The 27,979-nt window shown below is 37.2% G+C and overlaps 1 protein-coding gene across 1 annotated transcript in view; it reads left to right on the top strand.

Moving 5' to 3' along the window:
• ELAPOR2 (endosome-lysosome associated apoptosis and autophagy regulator family member 2) overlaps positions 1 to 27,979 on the top strand; it is a 179,259-nt gene that overhangs the window by 122,744 nt on the left and 28,536 nt on the right. The window contains exons 8-17 of the mRNA XM_043588737.1: positions 413 to 501; positions 10,153 to 10,333; positions 12,217 to 12,345; positions 17,335 to 17,425; positions 18,117 to 18,219; positions 21,402 to 21,539; positions 23,022 to 23,285; positions 23,976 to 24,149; positions 26,165 to 26,354; positions 27,598 to 27,694. Coding sequence (XP_043444672.1) covers positions 413 to 501; positions 10,153 to 10,333; positions 12,217 to 12,345; positions 17,335 to 17,425; positions 18,117 to 18,219; positions 21,402 to 21,539; positions 23,022 to 23,285; positions 23,976 to 24,149; positions 26,165 to 26,354; positions 27,598 to 27,694 — 1,456 coding nt within the window. The remainder of the gene's footprint in view (positions 1 to 412; positions 502 to 10,152; positions 10,334 to 12,216; positions 12,346 to 17,334; positions 17,426 to 18,116; positions 18,220 to 21,401; positions 21,540 to 23,021; positions 23,286 to 23,975; positions 24,150 to 26,164; positions 26,355 to 27,597; positions 27,695 to 27,979) is intronic.

The following is a 27,979-nucleotide window of genomic DNA, read 5'->3' as shown; positions in this document are numbered from 1 at the left end:
GTAATTTTTTCTGTTCTGCACCCTACAGGGAATTACTTTGGATATATTTATACTAATCTAAAAAAAAAATCAGATTGTAATTTTACATGATTTGTTGGCATAGAGATGTACTTAGAAAATTTTAATTTGTTGCAGATTTACAGTGTTCAGATAATAATGGAAGAAATCTAATGTCTTCTTGGGAAAATTATATGTTTCTTGTGTATCATGGAAACATGTATTGCTCCAGGGTAAATAAAAATACAGGCCTTTATTTTCCTTAGGTCTAGCTAGCTCTTCCTAAATTCCTTTAGTGAGGAAGGTTATTTTTAATTTTTAGTTGTCTGCTTTTTTTTGTTTTGCTTTGATTTTTGCTTTTACTGAGAGTCACAACATACATGACTCATTTCTGGAATGCATTTTTATGTTGCAGAGGAAGGGTCCAGCGAATGTATGGAGCGACCTCCCTGTACCACAAAAGACTATTTCCAGATTCATACTCCATGCGATGAAGAAGGAAAGGTATACAGGCTGTATTCAGTCACCTGCATTCCGTTTTAATCCAACCCTCTTCCCAATTTGAGCAGACTCTACTTTGTTGGTGAGAGACTTAAATGAGTTGATTTGTAACACATGTCTGTAAGTGGTATGGCAGAAGTTTAAAAATGTAGATTTTGAATCCTGGTGTCCTGGCTTTGATTTCACACTATTACTTATTAGTGCTGTGGGCCGGTTACTTGCTCTAAGTCTGTTTTTTTTTTTTTTTCCATCTATACAATGGGGCTGATTCCATTGTACCTCATAAGGGCACTCAGAGAATGCATGAGATATTCACTTTAAAGTTCTTAGCATAGTGTCTGGCACCTAGTGAGTGCTCAATAAATTATTGCTATTCTTAACAGGAATTTTTTTTTTAAAGGATCAGGGGGAGCACAACCTTTAAAACGTGTACTATGACTCCCAGGATGGAAGCATCTTATTTGGTTCCTCAGTAGGTTTGATCAATAAAAGCCATGCAGCCATAGGCACATTCAGTTATGGCAGATTATTATGTAATTGCATTTAGAAAACGCCAAGTAATTACCATACAGACGGCACTTAGCCAGAGGAAGAATGCATACATGAACCCTGCAGTTGATGTCCTGTTCTCTTTATTACAGTTAGACTGTATTAGCTTATGTCTCGGAGAAGCGGATTCAAGTGGCTGCAATGCAGCATTTTCTTTGTGTTTACATCTTTGAAATAATGGCATTTAATTAATTTTTTTACACATTTATTTTAGAGAGAGAGTGCAAGCAGGGGAGAGGGGCAGAGGGAGAGGGAGAGGGAGAGAGAGAGAGAGAGAGAGAGAGAGAGAGAGATGGGGAGAGAAAATGAGCGGGGCAGGGGGCAGAGAGAGAATCCCTAGCAGGCTTCACACTGTCAGCACAGAGCCCATCGTGGGGCTTGATTCCTTGAACTGCAAAATCATGACCTGAGCCAAAATCAAGAGTCAGATGCTCACCCAACTGAGCCACCCAGGCACCCCTAAATTAGTGGAAAATATTAATAATTATATGTATTATTTTTAATAAGTATATGTATTATTTTTAATAAGGACAGTAACTCAAACAACCCTTAAATTAGAAGGAATTATAAAGTAATATCTTGATGGCCCTATAATAGTGGCCAAACAAAGGGTATTTCCATTTAGAAAATACATGTAGAGAACTACATGTATGTTGAAAGTAATTTGAAATAATGGCACTTAACTAAATTTTTTAAAACTAAACTTGACTTATTTAAGTAAGGTGAATTGAATTTACTTTATTGTATGTATAGTCATCACTAATTCAGCATTACTGAAGCTTATGTGAATGAGATCCACAAATGGTTCTAGTCTTGGCTATAATGAAAATATTTAAAAGTGCTGTTTTTATTATGTCAACAAGTAGTTTTTTGTGTCAGTGAATACTGTGACAAGATTTAGTTGACCTGGGCCAAAAGGAAGTAAAGCTATACATTAAATGTAGAATGCACGGAACACACACACACACATCTGTGCACACATATGCATGCCCCCATAGGCATGTTGTGTTTACACATTCACACAAATTGCTTTCTTTGTTGAGTCTGGGTAACCCCTGAACATGTTCTCAGTGTAGAACAACACATTGTACTAGCACTCCATAAACCCAGTGAATCTTTAAAAAGTGATTTGAGACTTATTTCAAAATAACAATGTCTCGCTTCAGAAGTAAACAAAAACCAAAAGGAACTTAATTAACAGGTACAATTAGTTAATTGGTGGGGAAATAAAGATTGCACATGTGAATTTGAATTTTTCTTTTTTTTTTTTGTTTTTTGTTTCAACATTTTCATTTGTTCTGGTTTCATCTTTTAAAAAGGTATTTTAGGGGCACCTGGGTGGCTCAGTCGGTTATGCATCCAACTCTTGATTTCAACTCACGTCATGATCTCACGGTTCATGAGTTAAAGCCCCTGCATTGGGCTCCCACTGAAAGTGTGGAGCCTGCTTGGGATTTTCTCTCTCCCTCTCTCCCTCTACCCCACTTGCACTTGCACACTTGTGCTCTCTCTCTCAAAATAAATATATAAAGTGTTTTTAAAAATAGAAAAGTTATTTTATTCTTGCTTGGCTCATCCTGGTGATTTGCTGGTGGTTTAGTGATGTTTTCAGGTCGTTCAATGACTGTGGCTCTTTTTGTCCTGTCGTATTCTCTTTGATCTTATTTTCCCCTTGTGTGGAGAGGATCCTCAAGGAAAGCAGCTACTGATGTATACAGACTTTTGGACATGATAATTTATATGACGTAGAAATGCCCAGGTTTCTGTATTCATTCTGAAGTTTAGTTATTTGATTGCTTCCTTCCAATATGGAACATTTTTCAGAAATATTTTAATTAGTAACTGAAACCGTTCTAATCCTGATTGAGAGACTGATTAACATCATGAAAAATGTGGAATGTCCATTCATTCATTTATTCAGTGAATCTTCACTGAGCACTGGTTATATACAGAGTGCTGGGTGATGAGGGCAGAGCCAGGGACAGGCAGAAGAAGAAGGTAAATGTCTTCCTGGATTGTAGGGCAGTGGTTGTCAACTTTTTTGTGTGCATCAGACTCACCTTGAGGTTCCCATCCCAGATTTTCTGTTTCAGCCGATCTGGGGTGGGACCTGAGAATTTATATGTATCTTTTTTTTATTTTATTTACTTTTTTTTTAAGTTTATTTGTTTATTTTTGAGAGGGGCAGAGAGAGAGAGAGGGAGAGAGAGAATCCCAAGCAGGCTCCACACTGCCAGCACAGATCCTGACACTAGGCTCAAACTCCTGAAACCGTGAGACCATTACGTGAGCCGAAACCAAGAGTTGGATGCTCAACTGACTGAGCCACCCAGGTGCCACAAGAGAATTTATATTTCTAAGAAGTTCCCAGGTAATTCTGATTCTTCTGGTCTAGGATCTCAGCAGGTTGAGAACCACTGGTCTGGATTTCAGTGGAATAGAGATAGTCTGTCAAAAAAAACAAAAACAAAAACAGCTATCATTTCCAATTGTGATTAGTGCTACAGGAAGAGAAGTTTGAGTTTTATGGGGATCTGATCCAGCCTGAGAAGGCTTCAGAACTGTATGAAACCTCAGGCCCAGGTATGGAAGAAGAGCATTTTGGGAAGAGGAGCAGATTGGTGAAGATCTGATGTAGGAGGGAGCATGGTGTGTCTGAAGAACTAAAGAGATATGAGTGAGAATGGAGTGTGGGGATGTGGGTAGGGGGTTGCATTAGCTGCAGCTAATGGCATAGTTTCATGCCAGAAGAGGGAGGTTTCATAGTGGTGAATTAACTTGAAATTTTTGTGTATGTTTTGTTTTCAAAATGTTCAGAGCCCATTTTTTTAAATATATTGAGATATACTCATATGGCTGCATGCAAGCCCATGCACAGATTCATTGCTGGAGATTTGAACTTAAAAACATCTTCACCTTGCTAATGGCCAGGTAGTCATCGAGAGAAGGCATCTTGTAATGTTTAGCAACATATTTGAACCAGCTTCTCTGATCTTCCAATGGCTAATATAGGGAATTGTGGACTAAATGTTCTGGTTAAGAGGATATATGGCTAACTGAGGAACTGTATGTAAACGTCTGACTTAATAAATGGATATCGACTAGGAGTGTGGTTGATATTAACTGGTAGTGTAGTTGGTATCATGTATTGGCTGTAGGAATATAAATTTAGCAAACTAATTATATATATCCTATGTCATACCAACAAGAATATGAGTACATGTGAGTTATTTTCAACATTTGATTTAAAAATCCTCAACTTACATGAGGATATGAGGGATAAGTGTGTTGAACTGTAAATCAGTAAAGCTGGGGAGAATGACAAAAGTAAAATTTAGAGAGACCTCAGTGTGCTTGAACAGTGAGCTCAAATGACCAAGTGTTGGTGCTTATTTGTGTTAAAGTCTCAGATATAAAAGTACTTAGAAAAGAGAAAACATGAACTTGCCAAAAATATTTCAAAGAGAATCCAAACTTTAGAACCTGGCTTACCAAAGAAAAAATGCAATAGAAATTTAATGGGGAAAAAAAACTCCCCAAAATATGAAGGGTACTTAGTTTTCAGGTAAGTAGGTACATAGTTGAAAAACCAGTCCCCCACTTGTTTATCCTATCCACAAAGGGTGTCCCAGGTCTGCTTGCAGAAGTTAGAGGGATGAGATGATTTTGTTAGAGAGTCAACCACTTACAGACAAGGCTTAAGCTTTTGTTTATTTTGGGTAACAGAGCTAGATAGAGTAACTTTATTATTATTATTTTTTTGGTCTTTTATCTCAGGGTAAATGGTAGTTCCCTCCCATGCTCTGACCATGGGATGCGATACACATTTCTTCTGAATGGGTTGCAAAGCAAAGTGTCAGTTTTGCTTCCACACTTGGAGATGATTGACAATTCTGTCGATGAAATTAAAAGATACTTTTCAGCATTTGGGGTGAGTGGAAGAGGGCAGGAGCCTCTTGACTCATGTGACTGGGAATTCAACCCAGAGCCAACAGCTTTATTAGGACGTTTTTCTCTTGATCTTCTCATTGGTATTCTTGGCACAGTTTGCTTTCCTTCGGAGGCAAGCTCATTCCTGTGGTACCAGATGCCTGTTGGCTTCTCCACTATCATCCTCACAGCTTTTGATCAGAGGGAGGCACTGAACAAGTTTCAGAAAAGACTCTTACTAGTCCTGCTTGAATCGTGAGCCAACCTCAGACCAGCCATTCTGTCCACTAGCGTGGGATACTCTGTTTGGACAGCTTCGTTCACTGACTGATCCCTGTGGCTGGGCAGCTGGACTGTATAACTCCCTTTTCCTCTCAGTGTCACACAAGTCAGTTCCTAAAGAGGAAAAGATGATATCTCTTACCACACTGAAAAGAGAGTGATTCTGTGCAGTTTCACAGAACTCTTCTGCTCTTAAATAACATGAATAGACATGGCAAGGTTGTCTTCATATACTGGGAATTGCCACAGAATTTTTTGCATACCTCTCCTGATAGTTTCATCAGTGGTCATAGAAGGTTTGCTAGTGTTTTGGTATCAGTTCACTTGATTGCAAACACAGTTCTTGTAAAGTTGACTGTTTTCTTCGCCGGACTCTCAGCTTCCTGTAGACAGAAATGTGTTGTTAATCACTTAAAAAGAAAAAAATCTCTAAGCCTAGTAGAGTACCTGGAATATAGAAGATAATGAAGCATGTTTTGAATTAATTCATAAATAAGAGAATTAGTAAGTGAATGAATGATTAGCAGAGTTACAGAGTTGTGTTCTGTCCTTGGCAAAGGGCTCAAAATAATTTTGACAAAATGGGCAGAATCTAAAGTAGAGGGGTCAGGATATTAAACTCTTTGATAGGAAATATGGTTGAAGTTGCTGGTAATATTTTTTCAAGTTGAAGAAAAGACACCATGGGATGGAGGAATTTTGGTCATCTTTCTGACATTTTCTGCTTGTCCCAAAGAGATTTCATCTCTTTGAATATCCATTACATCTCATGTTTCAAATGATGGTGGTGACAATAATGATAGTAATAGAAATGATGGTATTAATAGCAGAAGCATCTGTCATTTACACAATTGCGTGCACACTCTGTGCATGCATGTGTATTCAAACATTGCCTCTAATTATTTTTCTCAACAGCTATGCAATTTAGACATATTATACTCAGTTTGTAGATGAGAAAACTGAGGCTTGGTGAAGTTAAAGTAATTTCCGTAAGGTTATAGGTAACCAGAGCTAGTAAGTTTTAAGGCTGGAATTCTAATCATGTTTGTTTCCAAATCCAATGCTTTTGTATTCTCTTCAAGTATTTTCTTTTTCTTTTTCTTTTTTTTTATGTTACAGCAGTTTGTGAACCTGTCTTATCATTATTAGACTGTAGCCACCTTCAGAGAAAAAAATTTATCTTATTAATATTTAAATTCCCCACAGTACTTTCTTCCAGTAGGTACTTAATGAAAACTTCCTTAATAGTAAGCTAAAGCATTAGGAGGGAAATCTTAGAAATGAAGAAATAGACTTTTCTGTGTTATTCCATAAGGCAGAATTTGGGCGACTTTATAGAAGGTAAATTCCATTGACACATACTGTTCTGATGTTTTGTCATAGAGGAAACTTGCTGCCAGGGTTAGAAGGGTGCCTGGCAGGACAGGATGTTTTAGAAGAAAGCCTTGTTGAGAGGGGACATTAGACTGTGCAACTTAGTCATCTCTGAGGCTAGGAAATTGGTGGAATTTGTCTAGTATTTTCTTTGCCCTTTAATGAACTTCAGTGTTCCAAGTTATTCCAAATGCTCACTGTCTCTTACTCAGTACTTGTGAATCGTATGGCAAGGGTAAGATGTAGGGGACATTAAAAAATAGGGTATAAAGGGATATGGGTTTTATAACTGCCTTCCTTCCTATATGGCTTAAGCAAGTCAAATATAATTCGAAACTCTGTTTCTGAATTAGGATGACGGGAAAAGACCATGGCATTTCCCAGTGATTAAAGAGTTCTAAATCTGTATAAAATAAAATTTCATGATAGTCTTCTTTAAAATATTTTTAACAGCTTTATTGAGATGGAATTCTCATATCACACAATGTATCCATTTAAAGCCTTAGTTCAGTGTTTTTAATATTTTCACCCCAATCTAATTTTAGAACATTTTCTAAAGCCGGAGCTAGAACGTCCGGTACAGTGTTCAATCCCCAGAGTATCTTCCACGTAAAGGAAGAAGAGGACCCAAGCTTGGATGCATTTAGAAAGGGGACAAGGACGTAACCACAAGGGAAAACAGAAAACATTAGAACTTTCACAGATAAGGAATCCAGGTGAATGCTGGTATGTAGTTGGGGAGCTGGGCACATGGTGAGAGCGTGTGTGGGTGTTGAAAAAAAATATTTTAAAGGAGACTATCATGAAATTTTACCTGATACAAGTTTAGAGCATGGCTTTGAAGGAGGGGATGGACACAACTTGGCAGAATGGTGTGGGCATGTTGGAGAGACAAAGTGATGAGGGCTCAGTGTCTCACCCCTGGAAAAGATGGAAGGTTGGAAAAGGCAGGAAGGAGAGTAATAGTCTGCCTAGTTGGGAACATACAAGTTAGAACATCATAGGAGCAGAAGGCAGTGAGGCTGGAGTAGCGGTTGATAGACTTTTAAAGACCATGGAATTTAGCTCTAATGAATTCAGCCAGTCTACCAAGCCCTGGTGCTTCTGTACAGGGACATTTGCAGGAAGAAAGTTGACAACTGTGGACAAATCCAGTCTCAAAATCTGTCTAAATTTAGTCTTCCCAGTCTTGAATTTTATTTTGACATGAGAATTGATACCTCCATGTGTTTCTCTAAAATGTATTTTATTCCTGCGTAATATAAATATAGTCAGACACTATAGATCTTCTCTAATCTTACTGCCCGTTTGATAAGTTTTGTTTTGTGAGGGTTTTTTTCTTTATAAAATGTTTCATGATTTTGTCTCAACTTGCCAAAGAATGAGTTGATTGTTGGTTTTTTACCTGTGCTGTGAGCCGTCTGGCACTCGGTATCATTTATATTAATTATTATCTTTCCCCAGTCAGCTCCACTTGAGAGCATCTGTCCCCATTAGAAAGGGAGGCACAGAATCAATCTGCCATGTGAAGCAAGAGGCTTTGTGAACAAAACTTTTCCTATAGAGCATTCGAAATTTGGCTTCTAAATGTTTACATTTAAAGATAGTGCACATTTTCTAATTTTTAAACATTTACTGTGCTTGGATTGAAATGCAGGTGGTCAGCTGACTTGGTCAAAAATATATTTGCGTATTTTACTATTTTTACCCTAACCCAACTGGCTCTTCTTGACTAGTGTTACTTTACTGTTAACTAGCTGTGTCTAATTCTTGGGCAAGTTGTTTCACGGTTCTTATCCACAGCTTCCTCATTTACGAACTTGAGGATAATAATACTGACCTCCCAAAGTGGTGGGGAGGATTACGAGGTGAGCCCCCCAAAATCAGTGCGAATGCTCAGGTTAGCACCACCCCACCCCTCCTCTCACGTGGGACCCACCTATTTTCAACAGTGCGGTAGGTCATACCTAACGTGATGGAATTTTAATGAATGTCCAGATAGGTCAGCGAATTTGTGAATTGATTGGGTTGAAAATTTGTTTTCTATACATGCTGAGCCAGAATTCGAAAAAGACCATCCCCCAATATAATGATGTTTCATTTGCTTATATTCTCAGAATTTTAGACTCCCCCTTTTTTCAGGGGAGTGGAGAACCCCTGCGGGATACAGGATCTAGTTTATTATCTTAGCTGTTGAGGAAGTTTCAGCAGGAGCGGCCATCATTTTACAGATGGGAAGAGGGAGGCATATGGGTGCAGTGGCTGGTTAAACTGTATCATGATGTGGGCCATAAAATGAATGCAGGAAGAGAGAGTTGTAAAAGGAAAAACATGTTATTTACAGTTCTGTTGAGACAGCTACCTTTTAAACCTTTTTCTTAAGCGTCCTTCTTCAGATCAGGTAATTTGCTCTTCCGTAAGAGAATACTTGAGAATAAAACTGAGTAGTCTAAAGGATATGCTATATAATTTTTTATTAACTGGAAATAACCATAGACAGGTACCTTTAATTTTGTTTCTCCAGCTTCAGTATTAGACTTATTATTGCAAAAATTGTTTTAAAGGAGAAAGATTCACTGGATTATATACCTATTGAAGGAAACTGAGTGTCTTTTTAAAAACTATAGTTATGAAAGAAATGATTTTTCTCTTTGCATTTAGAATACCTTTTTCCCCCTTTACCGAGCATATTGATTTTGTTTGTGAATGGGTAACCCATTTAATATTTCTGGTTTCAAAATGAGAGTAATTTTATAACCATAACTTTCTGGGTTTGGCTGAGTTACAGCTATTTTGTTGTATTTTGTGCTGTGTAAGGGTGTATGTATGTGTGAGAGAGAATATGAGAGGATGAGGTCTAAAAGATTACTGTCTGTTAAAGTAGAGGCTGTGTTAGCCATAATGTTAGAAGTACCTGTAACAGGGCCCAGAATTAGAAATATTTTAGGTATGGCTCTTGAAGATTAACATCAGGTAGACAAAGATTCAGAGAGCAACCACATGTATTTGTGAAATGCCCTAGTCTTCTTAAAAAGATGAATCTGTTCTTTTGTGATCACGTTGTGCTAAGCCTGGTGTTATGTGCTGGGGGGTGAGGGAAAGGAAGAGGGTGGTGGAGATCTCCAAATGAGAAAAGTAGTGTCTGAATAGAAACATATGTTGGTTATGGAATAGAGTGAATGAGTAGCTAGAAGAGTAAGGGTTATACTCATGTGTCTATATTTTAAAGAGGAATTCCACAATGAGGAACTTGCTGTATGAATGAGGTAAGGCCACCTGTAGCTCATAGTGAAACATTTGGAAGTAACAGTCATTCTCCCACCAAAGGTTTTTCTTGTCTCATTTTGTTACTAATGTTTTAGATTCTTTTCAGCTGGCCCTTCTATCACTGTGTGACTCTTCCTAGGCTTTATGTTTAACACTTTTTGTTATTGGAAATTTAAAGGAAAGATACAATTTTATATCACCTGCAAGTTTTGTTTTGTTTTGTTCCCTACCTCCCCCTTCCCCCCCTCCCAGACACAAATTATGTACAAGTGGATAGAGCCCAAAATCTGCCGGGAGGATGTCACGGATGCTATTAGATTGCCCCCTTCTGGAGAGAAGAAGGATTGTCCACCTTGCAACCCTGGCTTTTATAACAATGGATCATCTTCTTGCCATCCCTGCCCTCCTGGAACATTTTCGGATGGAACAAAGGGTAGGATGCCAATTGGTCAAAGAATTGGACCTTTAGCCAAATAATCTTGCTGGACTATTGTGACCTTGTTAACTGTTTTTATGGAAGACTTATAAAACATACTTATCTCAGGAGAGTTGAGAAATATTATAATGAATTAGGAGATGAGGTCTTCTTTAGCATACCAAGGATAGCTTTCTAGGGGCATCTTGTGTAATATGTGTAATATTCTCTTAATGGGATGACTCTTCCTTTGATATTGATAAAAATTCCACCATATTAACTGATTAAGGATAAGCACTCATTTTTTGGTGAGAGTGTACACATATGTGAATGCAAGCATAAAACATAACCTCCTCTAATTTACATTTTGTGCTATAATAATAGCAAAAATTGCTTGATCACATGGCAGTGAAAATAGTCTCTAAGTTGTTTCAGAGTGTACAGTTGGGAAAGTTTTAGTGTATATCAAATAATTTAGAAAATAGTATACAGAGTTTGTTTTAATTTTCATAGATAAAAATTAAAATGCATTTCAGTTATAGCCATCTCACTTGAATATAGCCATGCCATATATTTACTATCTAGAGCCTGTGATAGATAGCATAAGAAGGACTCAGGAGTCTAATTGACTTCATTTTGAATCCACATCCTATAGGTGACATTTAGTATGATTGATCTAAGTTACTTAAACCTTTTTTTTTTTAAGTTTACTTATTTTGAGAGATAGAGAAAGCACAAGTGGGGAAGGAGTAGAGAGCGAGAGAGAGGGAGAATCCCAGGCAGGCTCTGTACCAGCAGCACAGAGCCCATCACAGGGCTCAAACTCAGGGACCGTGAGATCATGACCTGAGCTGAAATCTAGAGTTGGACACTTAACGGACTGAGCCATCCAGGCACCCCAGTTACTTAAACCTTTGAACCTCAATTTTCCCATCTGTAAAATTGTGCATAATAATATCTAGCTCATTATCACTGACCAGGTTATGTAAAAATGTGTCCTATAGTAGTACTTTGGTATCAAGAAGTGTTTGCTCAGTAAATATTTCTCTCTACTGATGTGATTAATGCAAAGTGTGTTGGGCAAATTTGGAAATGGTTGGGAAGGATCCTTCCATTTCATTGTTGCAGATGTTAATTTAAATCAGGTTTATTTATAAACCTGCCTCTTTCCATATCTCTCAACAACTATGATCAGTTTTCAACATAGTGAGTATTTTGAATTTCAAGTAATCAGTCCATAATTACATGGTATAATACTCTGTTAAGTTTAATAAACAATAGGAAAGTTGAAATATTTCCTTGCTTGCAAGGTAGATGGAACTGATTCTAAGGTCACATATAAGATAACTAGTTTCAGATTACCCTTCTTGTGGAGGGTGATTTGATATTATCAGTTACTCTCAGATTTAAGGAAAAAGTAATTTAAAAATATTTCATATTTATCCTTTTCCTTTTTTCATGCGAGTCAAGTGTATAGGGTAAACTACATGCAGAAATATTTTTTGTTGCAGATTTCTTTGGCAAAGTTACTCTTTTTTTTTTTTTAATGTTTATTTATTTTTGGGAGAGAGAGAGAGAGCACACACAGGGGAGGAACAGAAAGAGAGGGAGACACAGAATCTGAAGCAAGCTCCAGGCTCCATGCTGTCAGCAGAGAGCCCGATGTGGAGCTCGAACTCATGAACCGCGAGATCATGACCTGAGCTGAAGTTGGATGCTTAACTCACTCAGCCACCCACGCGCCCCTAGAGAAAGTTATTAATTCTTAAGCGAATTGGCACTCTAGTATCTCTCCTTCCCACTTCCCTTTTTGCTAATTAAAGTTTAGTAGTCCTTAGAGGAAGAGGAAGATGTCCAGATGTGGTTTAATTGTAATTGTTTATTTCACCTGTCTCTTGTAGAATGTAGGCCGTGTCCCGCTGGAATGGAGCCTGCGCTTGGGTTTGAATACAAATGGTGGAATGTCCTTCCTGGCAACATGAAAACTTCCTGCTTTAATGTTGGGAATTCAAAGTGTGACGGAATGAATGGTGAGTTCAGAATTCACCTACCTAATGAATGTATTTGGGTAATAGAGACTCTTGGACCCAGGTCTCTAAGAAACATACCATATATGGGTATGAGGAACCTCAATCTATCAGTTGGCTACGTGTCTGTCTTCCAGCCCTCACATCAAAATAGTAAATGTGTCAGAGCCAGTTGACTTTTCTGTAAGAATATGAACTATTTTGCATTTCTTTGGAGTCAGTTTTGAAGTAGATACTGACGATCATCATTTATGGTTATAAATACCAGAATAAGATCACTGAGGGATGTAATAAAACTTATGTCATTTGCCATTTTGAAGAGTAGTATGACAGCATTTCTGCCAGGATTTGTTGAGTTTGGCTCAGCACTGAGCTGTATTGAGAGGTGAAATCATCTCTAATTCCCCTTCCCTGTGAAATCTGTGACTGTGTCTACAAAATATGTATGAACCCTACTTATTGAAAACTTGCAAGTGTGACAGAATACTATGTAAGATGGTGGCTAAATTTTATTTGTTCTACAATTTTAAGACCCGAGAGAGGCTAGCACCTATTTGTTCTGCAATATTTGCTGGTTGAATGAGTGACAGTATCTAAGTGTGTATTTTTAAAAATGTTTGTTTATTTTTGAAAGAGAACACAGGCGGGGGAGGGCAGAGAGAGAGAGAGAGATAATGGGACACAAGATCCGAAGTGGGCTCTGTGCTGACAGCCGTGAGCCCTGTCTGGAGCTTGAACTCAAAAACCATGAGATCATGACCTGAGCCAAAGTCAGATGCTCAACTGACTAAGCCACCCAGGTGCTCCACCTGTGTTTATTTTTGAACTTGATGCTCGGAGTAGGTGTCACAAGTAATAGAGTTTTACACCAAAATACATCCTTTTACTTTTATCATCTCATTAGAAATTTTTATGAGCTCACTTTTTCTCCATTTTGTATTTTGTTTTTAAAAAGTTCTTTAGGGGCGCCTGGGTGGCGCAGTTGGTTAAGCGTCCGACTTCAGCCAGGTCACGATCTCGCGGTCCGTGAGTTCGAGCCCCGCGTCAGGCTCTGGGCTGATGGCTCAGAGCCTGGAGCCTGTTTCCGATTCTGTGTCTCCCTCTCTCTCTGCCCCTCCCCCGTTCATGCTCTGTCTCTCTCTGTCCCAAAAATAAATAAAAACGTTGAAAAAAAATTTTTAAAAAAAATAAAAAAGTTCTTTATAGTTGCATCTGTTTTAAATCAGTACCTATCTGCAATAAATAAACTTGGGATGTGGGAAGTGAGGTGAATACATGAACACAAAGATTGAAAAGCCGTAGGTCTTTGAATAATGTTGGTTAAGCATGAGTGAGAGTGGGAAAGAAAAAGCCTTAATATATATTAAACATTATGAAATACTTTCTTTATTGACTACTAATCCCATTTCTAGGAAATTATCCTAAGAAGAAGAAACAATAGAGTAGTTATTACCTGACCATGAAGGTGTATGTTGATCCTGGATTGAATTCTAAGTTGAGGAAGTTAAGACCTATGGAGGAAAAATAAGATGGGAAGGCCAGGGAATTGAATGATTTCATGAAAGCATTGATAGGTGTGTGTGTGTGTGTGTGTGTGTGTGTGTGTGTGTGTGTGTGTATTCATTTGTAAAGATCTTCTGGAACATTTAAAAAATTTTTTTAATGTTTTTTATTTATTTTTGAGAGAGACAGGATACAAGTGGGGGAAGGGCAGAGAGTGAGGGAGACACAGAATCCGAAGCAGCCTCCAGTCTCTGAGCTGTCAGCTCAGAGCCCGACATGGGGTTCGAACCAGTGAACCGTGAGATCATGACCTGAGCTGAAGTTGGATGCTTAACTGACTGAGCCACCCAGGCAACCCTATCTGGAACTTTTATTTGATCTTTTAGAGAATTTAGTCTAACTCTCATGACACTACTTGGTAGCCACTTATTCCCTCCTTTACTTAGAGGCTAAAATTTATATTTTTGCTAATTTTCAGGAATATTCAGTTATTAATTTGAGAAATAGACATCTCTGCTGTATTAGTATGTGATATTAGAATAGCAAATAGTAATGTGAAAAATACAATACAAAAATAAAGATGAAAAGGTGATGTGTATTTTTGTGTCTGGACAGTTCAGTATCAATCTTTGAGAGGAGTAGCATTGAAAAGAACGGGGACCTAAGTGAGAGGCCCAGGAACAGCCTGTTTCATGAGGTAGTCACCCAGTCATGGGGTTCACATAGATGTGCTTTGACCAGCTTGATTGTGTGATTTGGAGTACTTTGAGATTCATGTCTTGTCAGTCTGAGTTTTACACAGTCGTAGAGGAGATAATGCAGAAGTAAATCTTCATGTATTGGAAGTTTGCCTAAGAGTTACCTATAATTGGAGACAAGTTACTGTTTATCCATGAAGGTGTTCATAGAGCATTTTCTGTGGTAACAGAATTTGAAATGGTCAATCCGGCGATAGATGATGTTTATGAAAGTTATGCTGCACTAATCAGATGTTATTACAGATGTTATACAAGCATTAAAAGCATTACTAAGCAGATGTTATACAAGCATTAAACATGACAGTCATACGGAAAACACTTTGACAATGTTCCAAGAATTTTGAATGTTCCTATTCTCCAACCCATTAATTCTATTTCTGGGAATTTATATGAGGGAAACAATATGAAGATGTCAAGAGAGAAATTATGGAAAAATATGTTAACTTTAGTGTTACTTAGGAGAAAAACTAAATTTTCAACAATGCGATATAATTAAGTAAAATTATGTTGTAAGCATACCATATATTATTGAGTCATTAAAATTAGATGGGGAAATGTTTTTAATATAATAATAGAAAAATCAGAAGACATTGCTAATGAAAAAATCAGAAAATAGAGTAAATAGTAAAATCTAAGGTCTATTTAAAGTGTGTACTAGAAAAATGATTGAAAAGAAATACATTGAAATGTTAAGAGGCCATTACTTGAAAGTGGGAAGTTTCAAGGAAGTATGAATTGTTTCATTTTTTTCGTTTAGTTTTACTTTATTTATTTATTTAAAATGTTTGTTTATTTTATTTTATTAAAAAAAATTTTTTAACGCTTATTTATTTTTGAGATAGAGACAGAGCATGAATGGGGGAGGGTCAGAGAGAGAGGGAGACAGAGTCTGAAACAGGCTCCAGGCTCTGAGCAGTCAGCACAGAGCCCAGCGTGGGGCTCGAACTCACGGACCGCGAGATGGTGACCTGAGCCGAAGTGGGACGCTTAACTGACTGAGCCACCCTGGCGCCCCTGTTTGTTTATTTTGATAGAAAGCATGCAAATGCGAATGGGAGCAGGAGGCAGAGAGACGAGAGAGAGAATCCCAAGCAGGTTCTGTGCTGTCAGCATGGAGCCTGAGGTGGGACTCAATTTTCTAAACCGTGAGATCGTGACCTGAGCTTCAATCAAGAGTCAGATGCTTGACTGAGCTACCCAGTGTCCCATAGTTTTACCATATTTAATAAACATTCCTCCTTGGCACACATTGCTTTCCAAGTCATGGTAACAACACAGAACACTGGTTTAAAAATATATTTATTTGACCTAGTAATTATTTTACTGAGATTCTTTTCTAGACAAATACAGAAAAACTTTACCAAAAATAGGTTTAGTATACTAGCTAAAAGGTAAAAACAACCCAAATGGTTAAATTGGATGTGTGGTCAAAAGGAGGTAAGTCCAGGGGAACCTGGGTGGCTCACTTGGTTAAGCATCTGACTCTTGACTTCAGCTCAGGTCATGATCTCACAGTTTGTGGTTTTGAGCCTCATGTTGGGCTCTGCACTGACAGTGCAGAGCCTGCTGAGACTTTGTCTCTGCCTGCCTCTCTCTCTCTCTCTCTCTCTCTCTTTCAAAATAAATAAATAAACTTAAAAAAAAACAAGGAGATAAATCAAGTAGTGTGATTTGGTAAATTATAGATATTAATTATATCTGTCTCATGATAAACTATTAATTCAGTCATAAATATGTTGGTAAAGTATATGGATAAAATGCATATGCAGTAATGTTACCATATAAAACCATGGCACAAAATGTTATCAACAGTAAGAGCTCAGTGATGTAAAAACGTGTGCATCAAAAGATAGTGAAAAGAAACTCCTCAGAATGTTAACACTGGTTTTATTTATTTTATTAAAAGTACGTTTAATTTTCATTTCTCAATTTTTCTGTGGCTTTCAAAATTTTATAATAAATATAAATAGAATTTCTGAAAACAAGTAAATAATGGTGTGTGTGGGGATGCTTCTCCTTTCCTTATGTAAGGGGCCCCTTTCAGCCTATAGTATATTGATTGTTTCTGTGCAGAGGACAGACCTTCCATCACCTTCTATGTGCAGCTGCAACTATACTGTTGACAGTTGTTAGCATGCGCCTTTCTCTCTTTTATTCTCCTGACTCCTCAGTGAGTGTAGACCCAGTCTTGTCTTTCTACCCCTACTGCATGGTTCCTGGCACTCAGTGCATGCCACTTGAGTAAATAAATAAATGAATGAAGGCAGAACAGGAGTTTTAAATTAGGGAACAATAATATAGCAAACTATAAGAAAGAACACTGGACCCCAAATCTTCATTAAGTAATTTGACATTTTTAGTTTCCGCTGGTTACCTGAAAAATAAGATTTTCCATCTCAATTTATTAGAATGGATAAAGACCATCTGTTTTAGTTAAAAAAAAAAAAAGCCTAATTGAGAAAACTTGTTAGTTTTCTCATTGAATAGCTTCGGTGAAAAAGTATGTATTACTTGATTCTTCCTGAGGAATCATATAGAATGTCTATTGATATTTAGGAGTCTACCTCTGCATGTAATTTGCTACTGCAATGTAAAAATAGGGAATTTTGGGGGAGTATTTCTAACTTTGAACATAAGCACCAGTAGTCCGTTTTTTAAACCTTATTTAAAAAGGTTGTTGGAAATCATTAACGGAATTTTTACTGATAAAGATGCCTTATCTCATTTCCAGGTTGGGAGGTGGCTGGAGATCATATCCAGAGTGGGGCTGGAGGTTCGGATAATGATTACCTGATCTTAAACTTGCATATCCCAGGATTTAAGTAAGGAAAACCAATTCTGATTCCCTTCTGTAAGAATCCTCATGCCTGCTTCCCTCTAGAAATAGTTGAAGTATGACTGCCTTCATAACATATACTTACATTGTGACGGACTTAGCAAGTAACAGGTTGTTATAGGATAATGTATTACATTTAAGAATATCTGTAAAATTGGTTATTGAGAAATTATAACTGTTAGTTGTATATTACTTAGATGAAGCTCAAAGCTTTTAACACTAATTCTGTCCAAATGTTACAATGACCATGATTCTTGGATGCTTAATGAAGAGCTCTTAGTCCAGGTAGTTTATGGGAGTATCCTTTGGTTTATATATTTATTTTTCTCTCAGTTTTCTCTGTAAAGTAGTATGTTATAACTCTTTAAATCCCATTTGGGTTTAGTTCCCCATGTTGAAGCTTCCTAGTAGGCCTAGAAGGCATCTTTTTCCTGCTTTAGAATGGATGGTAGTATTTATAGTAGGAGATTCAAGCACATTAACATGGTTGTGTAGACTACTGGAATGGTATGGGTGTGCAGAGATTGAGTGAGGAAGAAGTTGTGGCTGGAGGCAGCCATTGATTAGGAGAAGAGATGAGCATGGCTTTCAAAGCTTAATAGAAAAAGTGATTTAGTTTTGTTCCATATTGTATTTACAAAATACTATAAATATTGTAATTTTAATCTGTCAACTAGACCACCAACATCTATGACTGGAGCCATGGGTTCTGAACTTGGAAGAATAACATTTGTCTTTGAGACCCTCTGTTCAGCTGACTGTGTTCTGTATTTCATGGTGGTAAGTGAAAGAGAGGCTTTCAAAGGCGGGTTTCTAAGCTTAGCGTTTTCTTTCAAGTGTCAATTCATTTATGCAAGTTGGGATAAGAATTCCATTTTCCTTCCTATTCTTAGGCCCTTCCAAAAAATTAAAAAATACCTAGGGGCACCTGAGTGGCTCAGTCGGTTGAGCTTCTGACTTCTGACTTCCACTCAGGTCATGATCTCACGGTTCCTGAGTTCCAGCCCTGCGTTGAGCTCTGTGCTGACAGCCCAGACCCTGGAGCCTGCTTCGGATTCTGTGTCTTCCTCTCTCTCTGCCCCTCCCCTACTCACACTCTGTCTCTCTCAAAAGTAAATTAACATTAAAAAAATTTGTTTTTAAATGTCTAAAGAAGTCACTAAGAAATGTGCAATGTAACCCACAAAGAAAGCTTGTGTTCTTCATGGGAAAGACTGAGTGAGTGGGCTTGGGCAATTGACGGAAGTCAGGAAATACTAATCTGGTAAAAATTCCTTCCTAAAAATATGCCACCAGCACGATGAAAAATTCGTCTCTAATAACCATTCAGTACTTCAAACCATCAGGAGGGAAAAACCTGTATTAATAAAGTGAAGGTAGAATATAATGGGAGTGTAAGGCATCAGGAAGAAAGAAAACTGTTCATTGTTAAGTTTAATAAATGTAGACAAAGGACTTTACTCTGTCCATGTTCTAATTTCACCTACTTTTTCTTGATGCCCATATATTTCAAGTCTTAGGTTGATAAAAGTAGCAACACAAAATTTATTAAGACCTCATGTGGCTGTTAGGTTGTTGGCTAGGATTTTAGCACTGTAAGTAGTGACTTCATAGACATGATTTGTTTTTGCTTTTTTTCCCAATAGTCTTTTAGCAGCTCATTAACAGGCTATTAACAATTTCCTACATGATATACAAGATGAAGATTTAAATATTTGTGATTACTACCAGATTAAAGGAAGGCAGACTATTTTGTTCTGAAAAAGAAAAATTGACATTGTAGTAGTAAAAGAAGATCATGAATTATCTTTAACACATCCATTTATTACACCACAAATAACCAATAAATATTCAATTCCCAGCTCTGCCGATTTCTTTAACCCTTTAATTCCTCTTCATCCTTGGTGCCGTTGCTGAAATCCAGACTCCCATTATTTCTCAACAGCAGTCTCTATTCTTTTTTCTCAATTCTCTCATATATGCTGCTATCAAAATTATCTTTATAAACGTACAAACACTATTAGAGGCCTCAACATCAAATCTACCTACTTTCCCTTGGTGGTTTTTTTATTGCCTATGGCAATGGTTATTAAAATATGGTCCCTGGACCAGCATCACCTGAGAATTTGTTAGAAACGTAGCTTTCTGAGCTTCATCCTAGTTGTAATGAGACTAAATCTGTATTTTAACCAGCCACGGGAGTAGTCCTAACATCAACTCAGTTTTAAGAACTAGCAGCCTTTGAATACACTTAAAATTCCTTAGCATGGTATCTATATGGCTTTTTGCACTCTTAGCCCAGCCTCTGTTACCAAGCCTACTGTTATTACTACTCACATCTCTGTAGACACCCTGAATTTGTTACAGGAACACCCTGTACTTCAGTTCTCATGCCTTGACACTCTAACCCAGAATAACATTCTTCCTTTTCCCCTTTTGTCTGGTGAACTCTCACTCATAATTCAAGCCTTGCTCAAACGTCACCTCTTCTGGGAAGCTTTCTTTCAATCCTTTGAGTAAAATTAGCCACTCTCTCCAGTGTGCTCCTGAAACCCTTCAAGAAAACTCTATTTTAGTCATGTGACTGTATTGATGTTTTTGTCTCTCTCACTTGGCCAAGCACTCTTGAGGGTAGGGATCACAGGTATTTATTTTCATGAATCAACCTTATAGTTTTTAGCTCATAGCAGAATCTGCTCATTTTCTTTCCTCTCTGTTAGATTTGGTTTTCTTATAGGATTTTTTTGTGATATCATTAAATAGCATATAGGAATGCTGTCAGAATCATGCAGTGTTTTACAGAGGTGAGACGGTATTATTTGCAAAAATGCATTAAGTTCCTTTTATTATTGGAATAAGCATCTAGAAAGATAGTGTTTAACAAAGCACTATCTGTGTTGTATGAGCTTCTTTTAGGAAGTGGCATGTATCCTGGTTTGGTTGTTTAGTAAGCTGGGGAAGTTCTGCAATGTATGACAAACACATTCTGCTATTCCTTTCTGTGGTGTAAACTCAAGACACATATCTTTGTACCATATTTGATTACGTTATAATGTTTGACTCCTATGTTTACATCATAGAAAGAAACAGACATATTTTGAGCTCATGCCACTGTATTGTCAACATCCCAGATAACAGAAGCCTATCCAAATTTCTAAGCCCTCTGTTAAGGTTTCTGCAGTCAACACTAATTAGAAAATTCAAGGTTAGCTGAAGTTTTCACTTCAAATTAATTAGATGCATATTACATCGGTTGACTATATTTGCCTTCTCACCACATTAATGACAGCATGTTGGTTGAAATGTTATACCTTTGTATATTATTCTGAATATTGAATTTAGCTAAGGAAATCAGAAATAAAATATGATACAAAATTATCCTTTGGAATTCAGGTTTAAGCAGGAGAAGATTTCATGAACTTAAAATAATGTTCTGGTTAGTCTGCACTTGGGGAAGCCTGGAAGTTGCAAGTATAGTTCATGGGGAACTTACAATTCCTGTGCAAGACCTGCCTGGCAGAATCTCTCAACGAAAAAAGATAAACATGGAAAACCTTGCTATTCTGTGAGGGTTCTAGAAGTTTACTGTGAGAAGTTTGAGGAATTACATTTCCCTTCTAAGTGTATTTCCTAAGCTAGAGTCATATGCTTGTAGGCGCACACACAGACACACACACACACACACACACACACACACACACACACCCTTAAATACACTATAATTTGAGACCTCTTTCAGGTTACATTGACAACGTGGTTTAGAAATTGTAATTAATAAGCTAGTGAGTGCTTATGTAGACTTGAAGCATGTTTTGAGAGCTCTAGAGTTATGTGCCCTCCAGATAAATATTCACCAACCTTACAGGGATTACTGTAAATACACACATATTTGTAGTGTATACATATGTATATCCATACTGAGTTTATGCCTTTTTTGTTTATATTTTTCTACTATATTTTAGGATATTAATAGAAAAAGTACCAACGTGGTGGAATCATGGGGTGGAACCAAAGAAAAACAAGCTTATACCCACATCATCTTCAAGAATGCAACATTTACATTTACATGGGCATTCCAGAGAACTAATCAGGGCCAAGATGTAAGTTCCTCGCACTTTTTTTTTTTAACACAAAGATGATGCTCCCAATGGAAATTCATACAAAATGATCATTCAAATCTCTTGGAGGAAAAGACTTAGTTTTTTTTATTGATGTAGAATCAATCATTTGGTTATGGAGTAGATTTGTACAAAAATGGTATATATATTTTTTGAGAGCAAGAATGTATGGAATTGAGTAACACAGTGTATCTCTGGATTGTTCTCCACTGAACAGATAGATTTGCTGAAAGCTTAAGAGAAACAAAATCTAATTTTGTAGTTATTTAAAAACATATTGTTAAAGCTTTCTGAGACTTTGAGAAGGCTGGTGACCGTCTTCCTCTTTTTCTGAATGATCTGACATTTGTCCAGGAGCCAACAACTGGTGTTAGTTTATTATTTCCTTGTAGTTGTGTCTCCTTTTACAGCCTGGAGAGTGCGTATTACACATGAGTGGGTTAACACACAGAATTATTTATTCTCTTTTACTTTCCCTGCTAGAGTAGACCTTAATTCTCCCGTACGTAAATTCCATCGTATGTTTCAATAGTAGCAGGACTGTTATTTTTGTGGATCTCCATAGACGTGACTATCCAAGGTGAAAACAAAGTAAACCACTGTGGTAGCAAATGCAGAACATTTTCTCTTTTCTCTTCAGACTTTCATCAGGGAACCCATTCCCAGATGTTACTTGACTCTAATTGTTCTTGACCAGTGTTTGGATTACCATAATGTGGGGCATGAATGTGCTATGGAATGCTTCCTTGACTTTTTTCTTTTCCCCAGACAAGAAACAAACATTAAGTTGTCTCGGTTAGCATTGCTGTCTACTGATAAAGTGGTGCCCATTGCCTGGTGGGAACTAGATCTTCTTTGATGCAGTGTCAGAAGAAGGAGTATAGTCAGGGCCAGGTTTTGCTCTCTACTATGCATCTTTTTGGTGGAAATCAGTCATAGGCTAGGGAAAGGACTAGAGAGGGAGAGAGAGTCCCAAAGGGGTGGTGTGATGGCATCAGTATTACACAGTGTTTGGGTGAGGACCAGAGTCCTGGTCTTCCAAGACTACTCCCTTGTCCAAAGCTTTTTCACTTGCCACACTGCAAACATCCTATGGTATCATTACTTTTAGGCTTATATCCGAATAAACAAGTATGGGAGATAAAGTTGTTCCACTGTTAAACCATACCAGTTCATCCAGATGTAAAGCCTATAAACGTGCCTGAGTTTGTACCAGTTATGACAGATCTTGTAGTGATGGTGGCTAAACTCCTGGAACTCGATTACTGAGGAAATTAGCTTCTAGTGTTAAGATCGAAGGTTGTTTTTTAAAAGAACTGAGAAGAAATAATAGTAATCCATTGTCACTGATAAACTGTTCGGCTGGAACACTCTGCTTGGTTCTTTGGTGATATCAACACAAAACACTCTGGTTTTACAACTCAGCCCCAAGGCAGAAGTCATTACTTTCTGCTCTCTTTTTAGAATAGACGGTTCATCAATGACATGGTGAAGATTTATTCTATCACTGCCACTAATGCAGTTGATGGGGTGGCGTCCTCATGCCGTGCCTGTGCCCTCGGTTCTGAACAGTCGGGCTCATCGTGTGTCCCCTGCCCCCCAGGCCACTACATTGAGAAAGAAACCAACCAGTGCAAGGAGTGTCCACCTGACACCTACCTGTCCATACATCAAGTCTATGGCAAGGAGGCTTGTATTCCATGTGGGCCTGGGAGTAGAAGCACTCAGGTAAGTGAGTGTGCATTTCAATTGTTCCTGGGAGGACACACCTTCATAAAGAAACTCAGAAGTTCCCTTTAATATTTCTCCGGCAACTACAAAGTTGCTGGCTATATTTAGAAATGGCTTTTTCATTTTTGTGTGTGTGTTTTCTGCCCTTAACATTTCTTAAGCACTTAATATGTGCCATGAAGGTCTTAATTCCTGGGGGCATAAAATAGTAAGGAAAGCACTCAAATAAGAATGCCTTCCAAAAATATTAAAGTGTCTTCTGTTAAGGTAGAGCAAGTAAACTACCTCTGTAGGCGGGGCATAGAAATATATGGAGAACAAGTATATCTTAGAACATTTTAAGGGCAAAGGTTGATGGCATTTTTGGGTGAAAGAGAAAGTAGTTTTACTGTATGTTGACACTGGTGTAACAGGGACTTGTGGCTGTTTATTAAAATACCTTAATACAAGAAACTAGTTTTGGAGTAACTTCACTCTTACTTTTAAGAAATGCTGATTTTCCTGAACTCTACCTAGGAAAATCTAATTAGTGTTTGGAAATTCTCTATATTCGTATGGTAAAATATAACTAGGACAAAATTACTGAAAGAGTTTCAAACATAGAACTTTTTGGAAACACATTGTTCATAGCAGCTAATATTTTCTTTTGTGCTGTATATTTTTTAATTTCTTAATCTCTAATCAAAGGACCACTCAGTTTGCTATAGTGACTGCTTTTTCCACCATGAAAAAGAAAATCAGAGTTTGCACTATGACTTCAGCAACCTCAGCAGCGTGGGCTCGTTAATGAATGGACCCAGCTTTACTTCCAAAGGAACAAAATACTTCCATTTCTTCAATATTAGTTTATGTGGGCATGAGGTGAGTTCTGGCTGTCAAAGTGAGATGGAGCTGTATTTCGGCTTTGCCTGAGTTGATATTTTCTGTGTTGATGGCCCAATAAAATCTCTATGGGAACTAACAATCAAATGTCAGAAACTGAGCTGTGATTGCTTAAATTCTGTGTTGCCTCCTAGCAGGCAGCTTTCTCCAGCAGGGCCAACCTTGTCTGGTTCTGCATTCATCAAGGCACTTATCTAGCCAACTGAAGCCCAAAGCTTGGAGTTATGGTGTAGGTACTTGAAGCATCTTTCATTTTTTGTAAAAATGGGTCCGGCTTGTCAATCCCACCTATTTTTCAGTCTGGCAGTTTTGGTTTGGGAAAGTTTTACTGTTCTTTATGTCGTCCGTTTTAAAAGAAAAAGACTTCCAAGAGGAAGTTTATTCAACAATAAAAAAGGAGGTAAGCAGGAGACAAATGTCGCTTGATCAGGTAGTGTCTGCTAATAAATAATGGGATCTTATTTTTCTATGGGAAGAAGCAGAACCTCAATTAATGCTGGTAATGGGAAGAATTACAGGACTATATGCCCAGTATTTTTATAGATCTATGAGGTTGGGGTAGGAGAGAGTATGTATATGTATACACCATTAGCAATGATGAAAATGTAATAAGGCATTTCCTCCATGTTTCTTTCCATATTAACTTTGGCATCTCCAGTGGTCTTCATTATGAGATGCTGTGCCACACTTTGTGCAAAGGAAACAAAACGAGATCTGATGACCACAGATGTTTTCAGACAAAAAGATCTGTAAATTTATTTGGTATAGTGTTTGTCCTGTCCTGATTTTACAGGGAGAGATCAAACACACTTTATTGCTTACTCAGTTCATTTGACAAATAAATAAATATTAAATACCTGTTATGTTGAATACTGAGTGGAGCAGTGAATGAGATTAGTTACACATTATATTATGCTTTTTTTTGTTCTTGTGCCTGTGTTACCACTGTCTTTCCTTCCATCTTTCCCCTCTTCTTTTCTGTCCTCTTTCTTTCCTTTTTGTCCTCATTCCTTTTATTGTAGTTTACTTCTTTCTTTCCTCAGTAGTTTCTCTCTCATCTTTTCCATTGTTTTCATCTTCTTGGCTTCAGCCATTTAATTTAAGCTTAGTAAAAGTATATTGTACCTGTAGTGTGAGAAGGCTTGGTAGAGGGAGAAAATTTTTTAAGTTTGGATTGTTAGCTGCATTAAGAAAGATAAATCTGTATTCTTTTCTTTATGTTCATATGTGCTTACTTTACATCTAAGATCAGTAAAATCATGTCCTTTTCCCCCTTATATATTCCTTCATAGAAATTGTAGAGAAAGCTATGATCATTTGCAGTGGGACTAGGGTATATTTAAATAGCCTTTTAACTTTATATATTCCAACTGATTAAATGATTAAAAAAATAAATCTCTGTATTCTCTTCAACTTACTGTGTAGTTGAGTAGGTACATGTCATTGAGTAAAGACACATGTAGTGGCCAACTATTAAGAACTTAGACGGGGGTCCTATGATTTTGCTCCAATATGGCTTTTATGCTTTCTTCTTCAGCCTTCACATTTCCTTTCTGCCACAATAGGCCGGTAAAGGAGAAGGAAGAGCAAGTCTTCTCCTTTGGAATTAAAACCTTCACTCAGAGTTATCTGGTCTCTTTGAATGCATTGCTATCCTATGAATCAATGGTTTCATAGATGATTTTAGTTCCTTAAATTAGATGGCTTTCATCAGCATAAATGATGCTTGTAGTTGGATGAGTAGTGTAGTATTGAGTGTATATATTCATTATAACTTAAATGACTCTCAACCCTGGTTAGACGTTGGAATTCCTCAAGAGCTTTTTTTTTTTTTTTTTTTAAATGCTGGTGCCTGGGCCCCACTTCCTTTTATTGAAAGCAGAATCTCTGCAGTGAGGAGAGAGCCACTGCTCTACTAGAGTCATTAGCTCTCTTGAGATCCACTTTAGAGAATGACTCTTCAGTAAAACCTCTTGATGACTTTGTTTTCCTAGGGGAAGAAGATGGCTCTTTGTACCAACAATATAACAGACTTTACAGTAAAGGAAATGGTGGCAGGGTCAGATGATTACACGAATTTGGTAGGAGCATATGTATGCCAGTCAACTATTATTCCCTCTGAGAGTAAGGGTTTCCGAGCAGCCTTATCATCACAGTCCATCATTCTGGCAGATACATTTTTAGGTAAGCTTCATTTCGTTCCTATATGCATGCATGCAGTTATTCTAAAATTATAGTACTGATAACTTGTCATTGTGTTGGTATTTGCCATAGATGATGGAGGCTATAGGTAATTCTAATCCCTTTGTAACATGGTTAAAAAGCTCCTACAATTGAGATCTATTGATCCATCTAAGTGAGTACAAGTATCTTCTGAGTTTACATATTAACTCATATGTGATAAGATGTTTTTTGAGAGTCTGTGCCTTTCATCAAGTTCTCTAGGAATTTAAGAAGCAAAATAAGTTTGGAAACCAAAACTATAAACAAAATAATAGTAAAAGAAGTAATGTATAAATCTAAATCATAATATTTACCACCAGTTTTCATAATATTTTCTTGTATGAGAAGTAAGCCAGTGACACTTAGCAATGGTGAATGTGCCAAGTTTTATTCCCTACCTGTTTCTTCTGTCTTTGTGGACTGGAAGGTATAGGAAAGTTTGAAGAATGACCTCTCAGTTATTTTTAGGGATCCAGTTCATTAGAACCTCTGGTATGATGATAAAACATTTAACACATATCAATCTAATAAGCTTCATGGGTGATTCTAACATACAGCAGATTTGAGGACCATTGCTATAGACTCCAGAGGAATTGAGCTTTAATTTTCAGCACCAAGGTCAGTCACCAAGCTTGTGCTCAGCATCAGAACTCCTCGTCTGAAGGAGAGGTTGCTGTGATTGCTTGCATTTTGGCTCTGCTCTCATTTTCCCTACCAGGAATGAGAAAAATGCCTGACTTTTAGATTAAACAAGTTTTGGAGTTATTTTCTGGAAATTATTAGGGCACAAAATTTTTTGTTTTCTCAAGTATATCTATACTGAGTTGAAAGCTGTATTAGCAAAATAACCCAGCTTGTTCTACAAAAACTAACTTTTTATATTGTTAGATTATTGAAATGTCAGAGCTGGAAGGGGCTTTAGAGATTATCTCAATTACTTCTTGAATTTTACAAATTAGGACATAACACCCAGGGAAGTGAAGTGACTTAAACAAAATAACAGAGCTAGGGAGTAGATTGTTTTATTTTTTATTCTATAGAGCTTCATAAGGTTCTTAGTCTTACCATGAACACATTAATTTAATACGATATTTCTGGTCAAATGACAGTATCAAAGTGAAGCTGTTTTCTACTCATATACACAGAAACTAAATAAACCTAATTTTCCTGTATTGCTTAATAGCTTTTTTTTATTGTTATCTAGGAGTGACAGTTGAAACTACATTGCAAAATATTAATATAAAAGAAGATATGTTTCCACTTCCACCTAGCCAAATACCAGATGTGCATTTCTTTTATAAGTAAGTGAAGATGCCGCTTACCTTGACAATTTTAATCAAAAGAATGTCTCTTCAGGGTGCCTAGAGTCGTACCTTATACTTAACAGGTAATCAGTGATTAGTTTGTAAATGGAAGACTGAGTATAAAGTAGGAAACATGAAATATTTTGCAAGTGTTATAGTTCAGATAGATGTCTTTTTTCTGTTATATATATTCTTTTAAATTAGGCAATAGAGACTCTACTTCATTGTCTAGACAGTGTTTGTAATTCACACATCTTAATAACAGCAAAAGTAGATATGGCT

This window comes from Prionailurus bengalensis, chromosome A2 (genome assembly GCF_016509475.1).
Source record: "Prionailurus bengalensis isolate Pbe53 chromosome A2, Fcat_Pben_1.1_paternal_pri, whole genome shotgun sequence".
In the NCBI taxonomy this organism is placed as follows: domain Eukaryota; kingdom Metazoa; phylum Chordata; class Mammalia; order Carnivora; family Felidae; genus Prionailurus; species Prionailurus bengalensis.
Note: the sequence above shows the minus strand (reverse complement) of the source record. Positions and strands in the feature narration are given on the sequence as shown.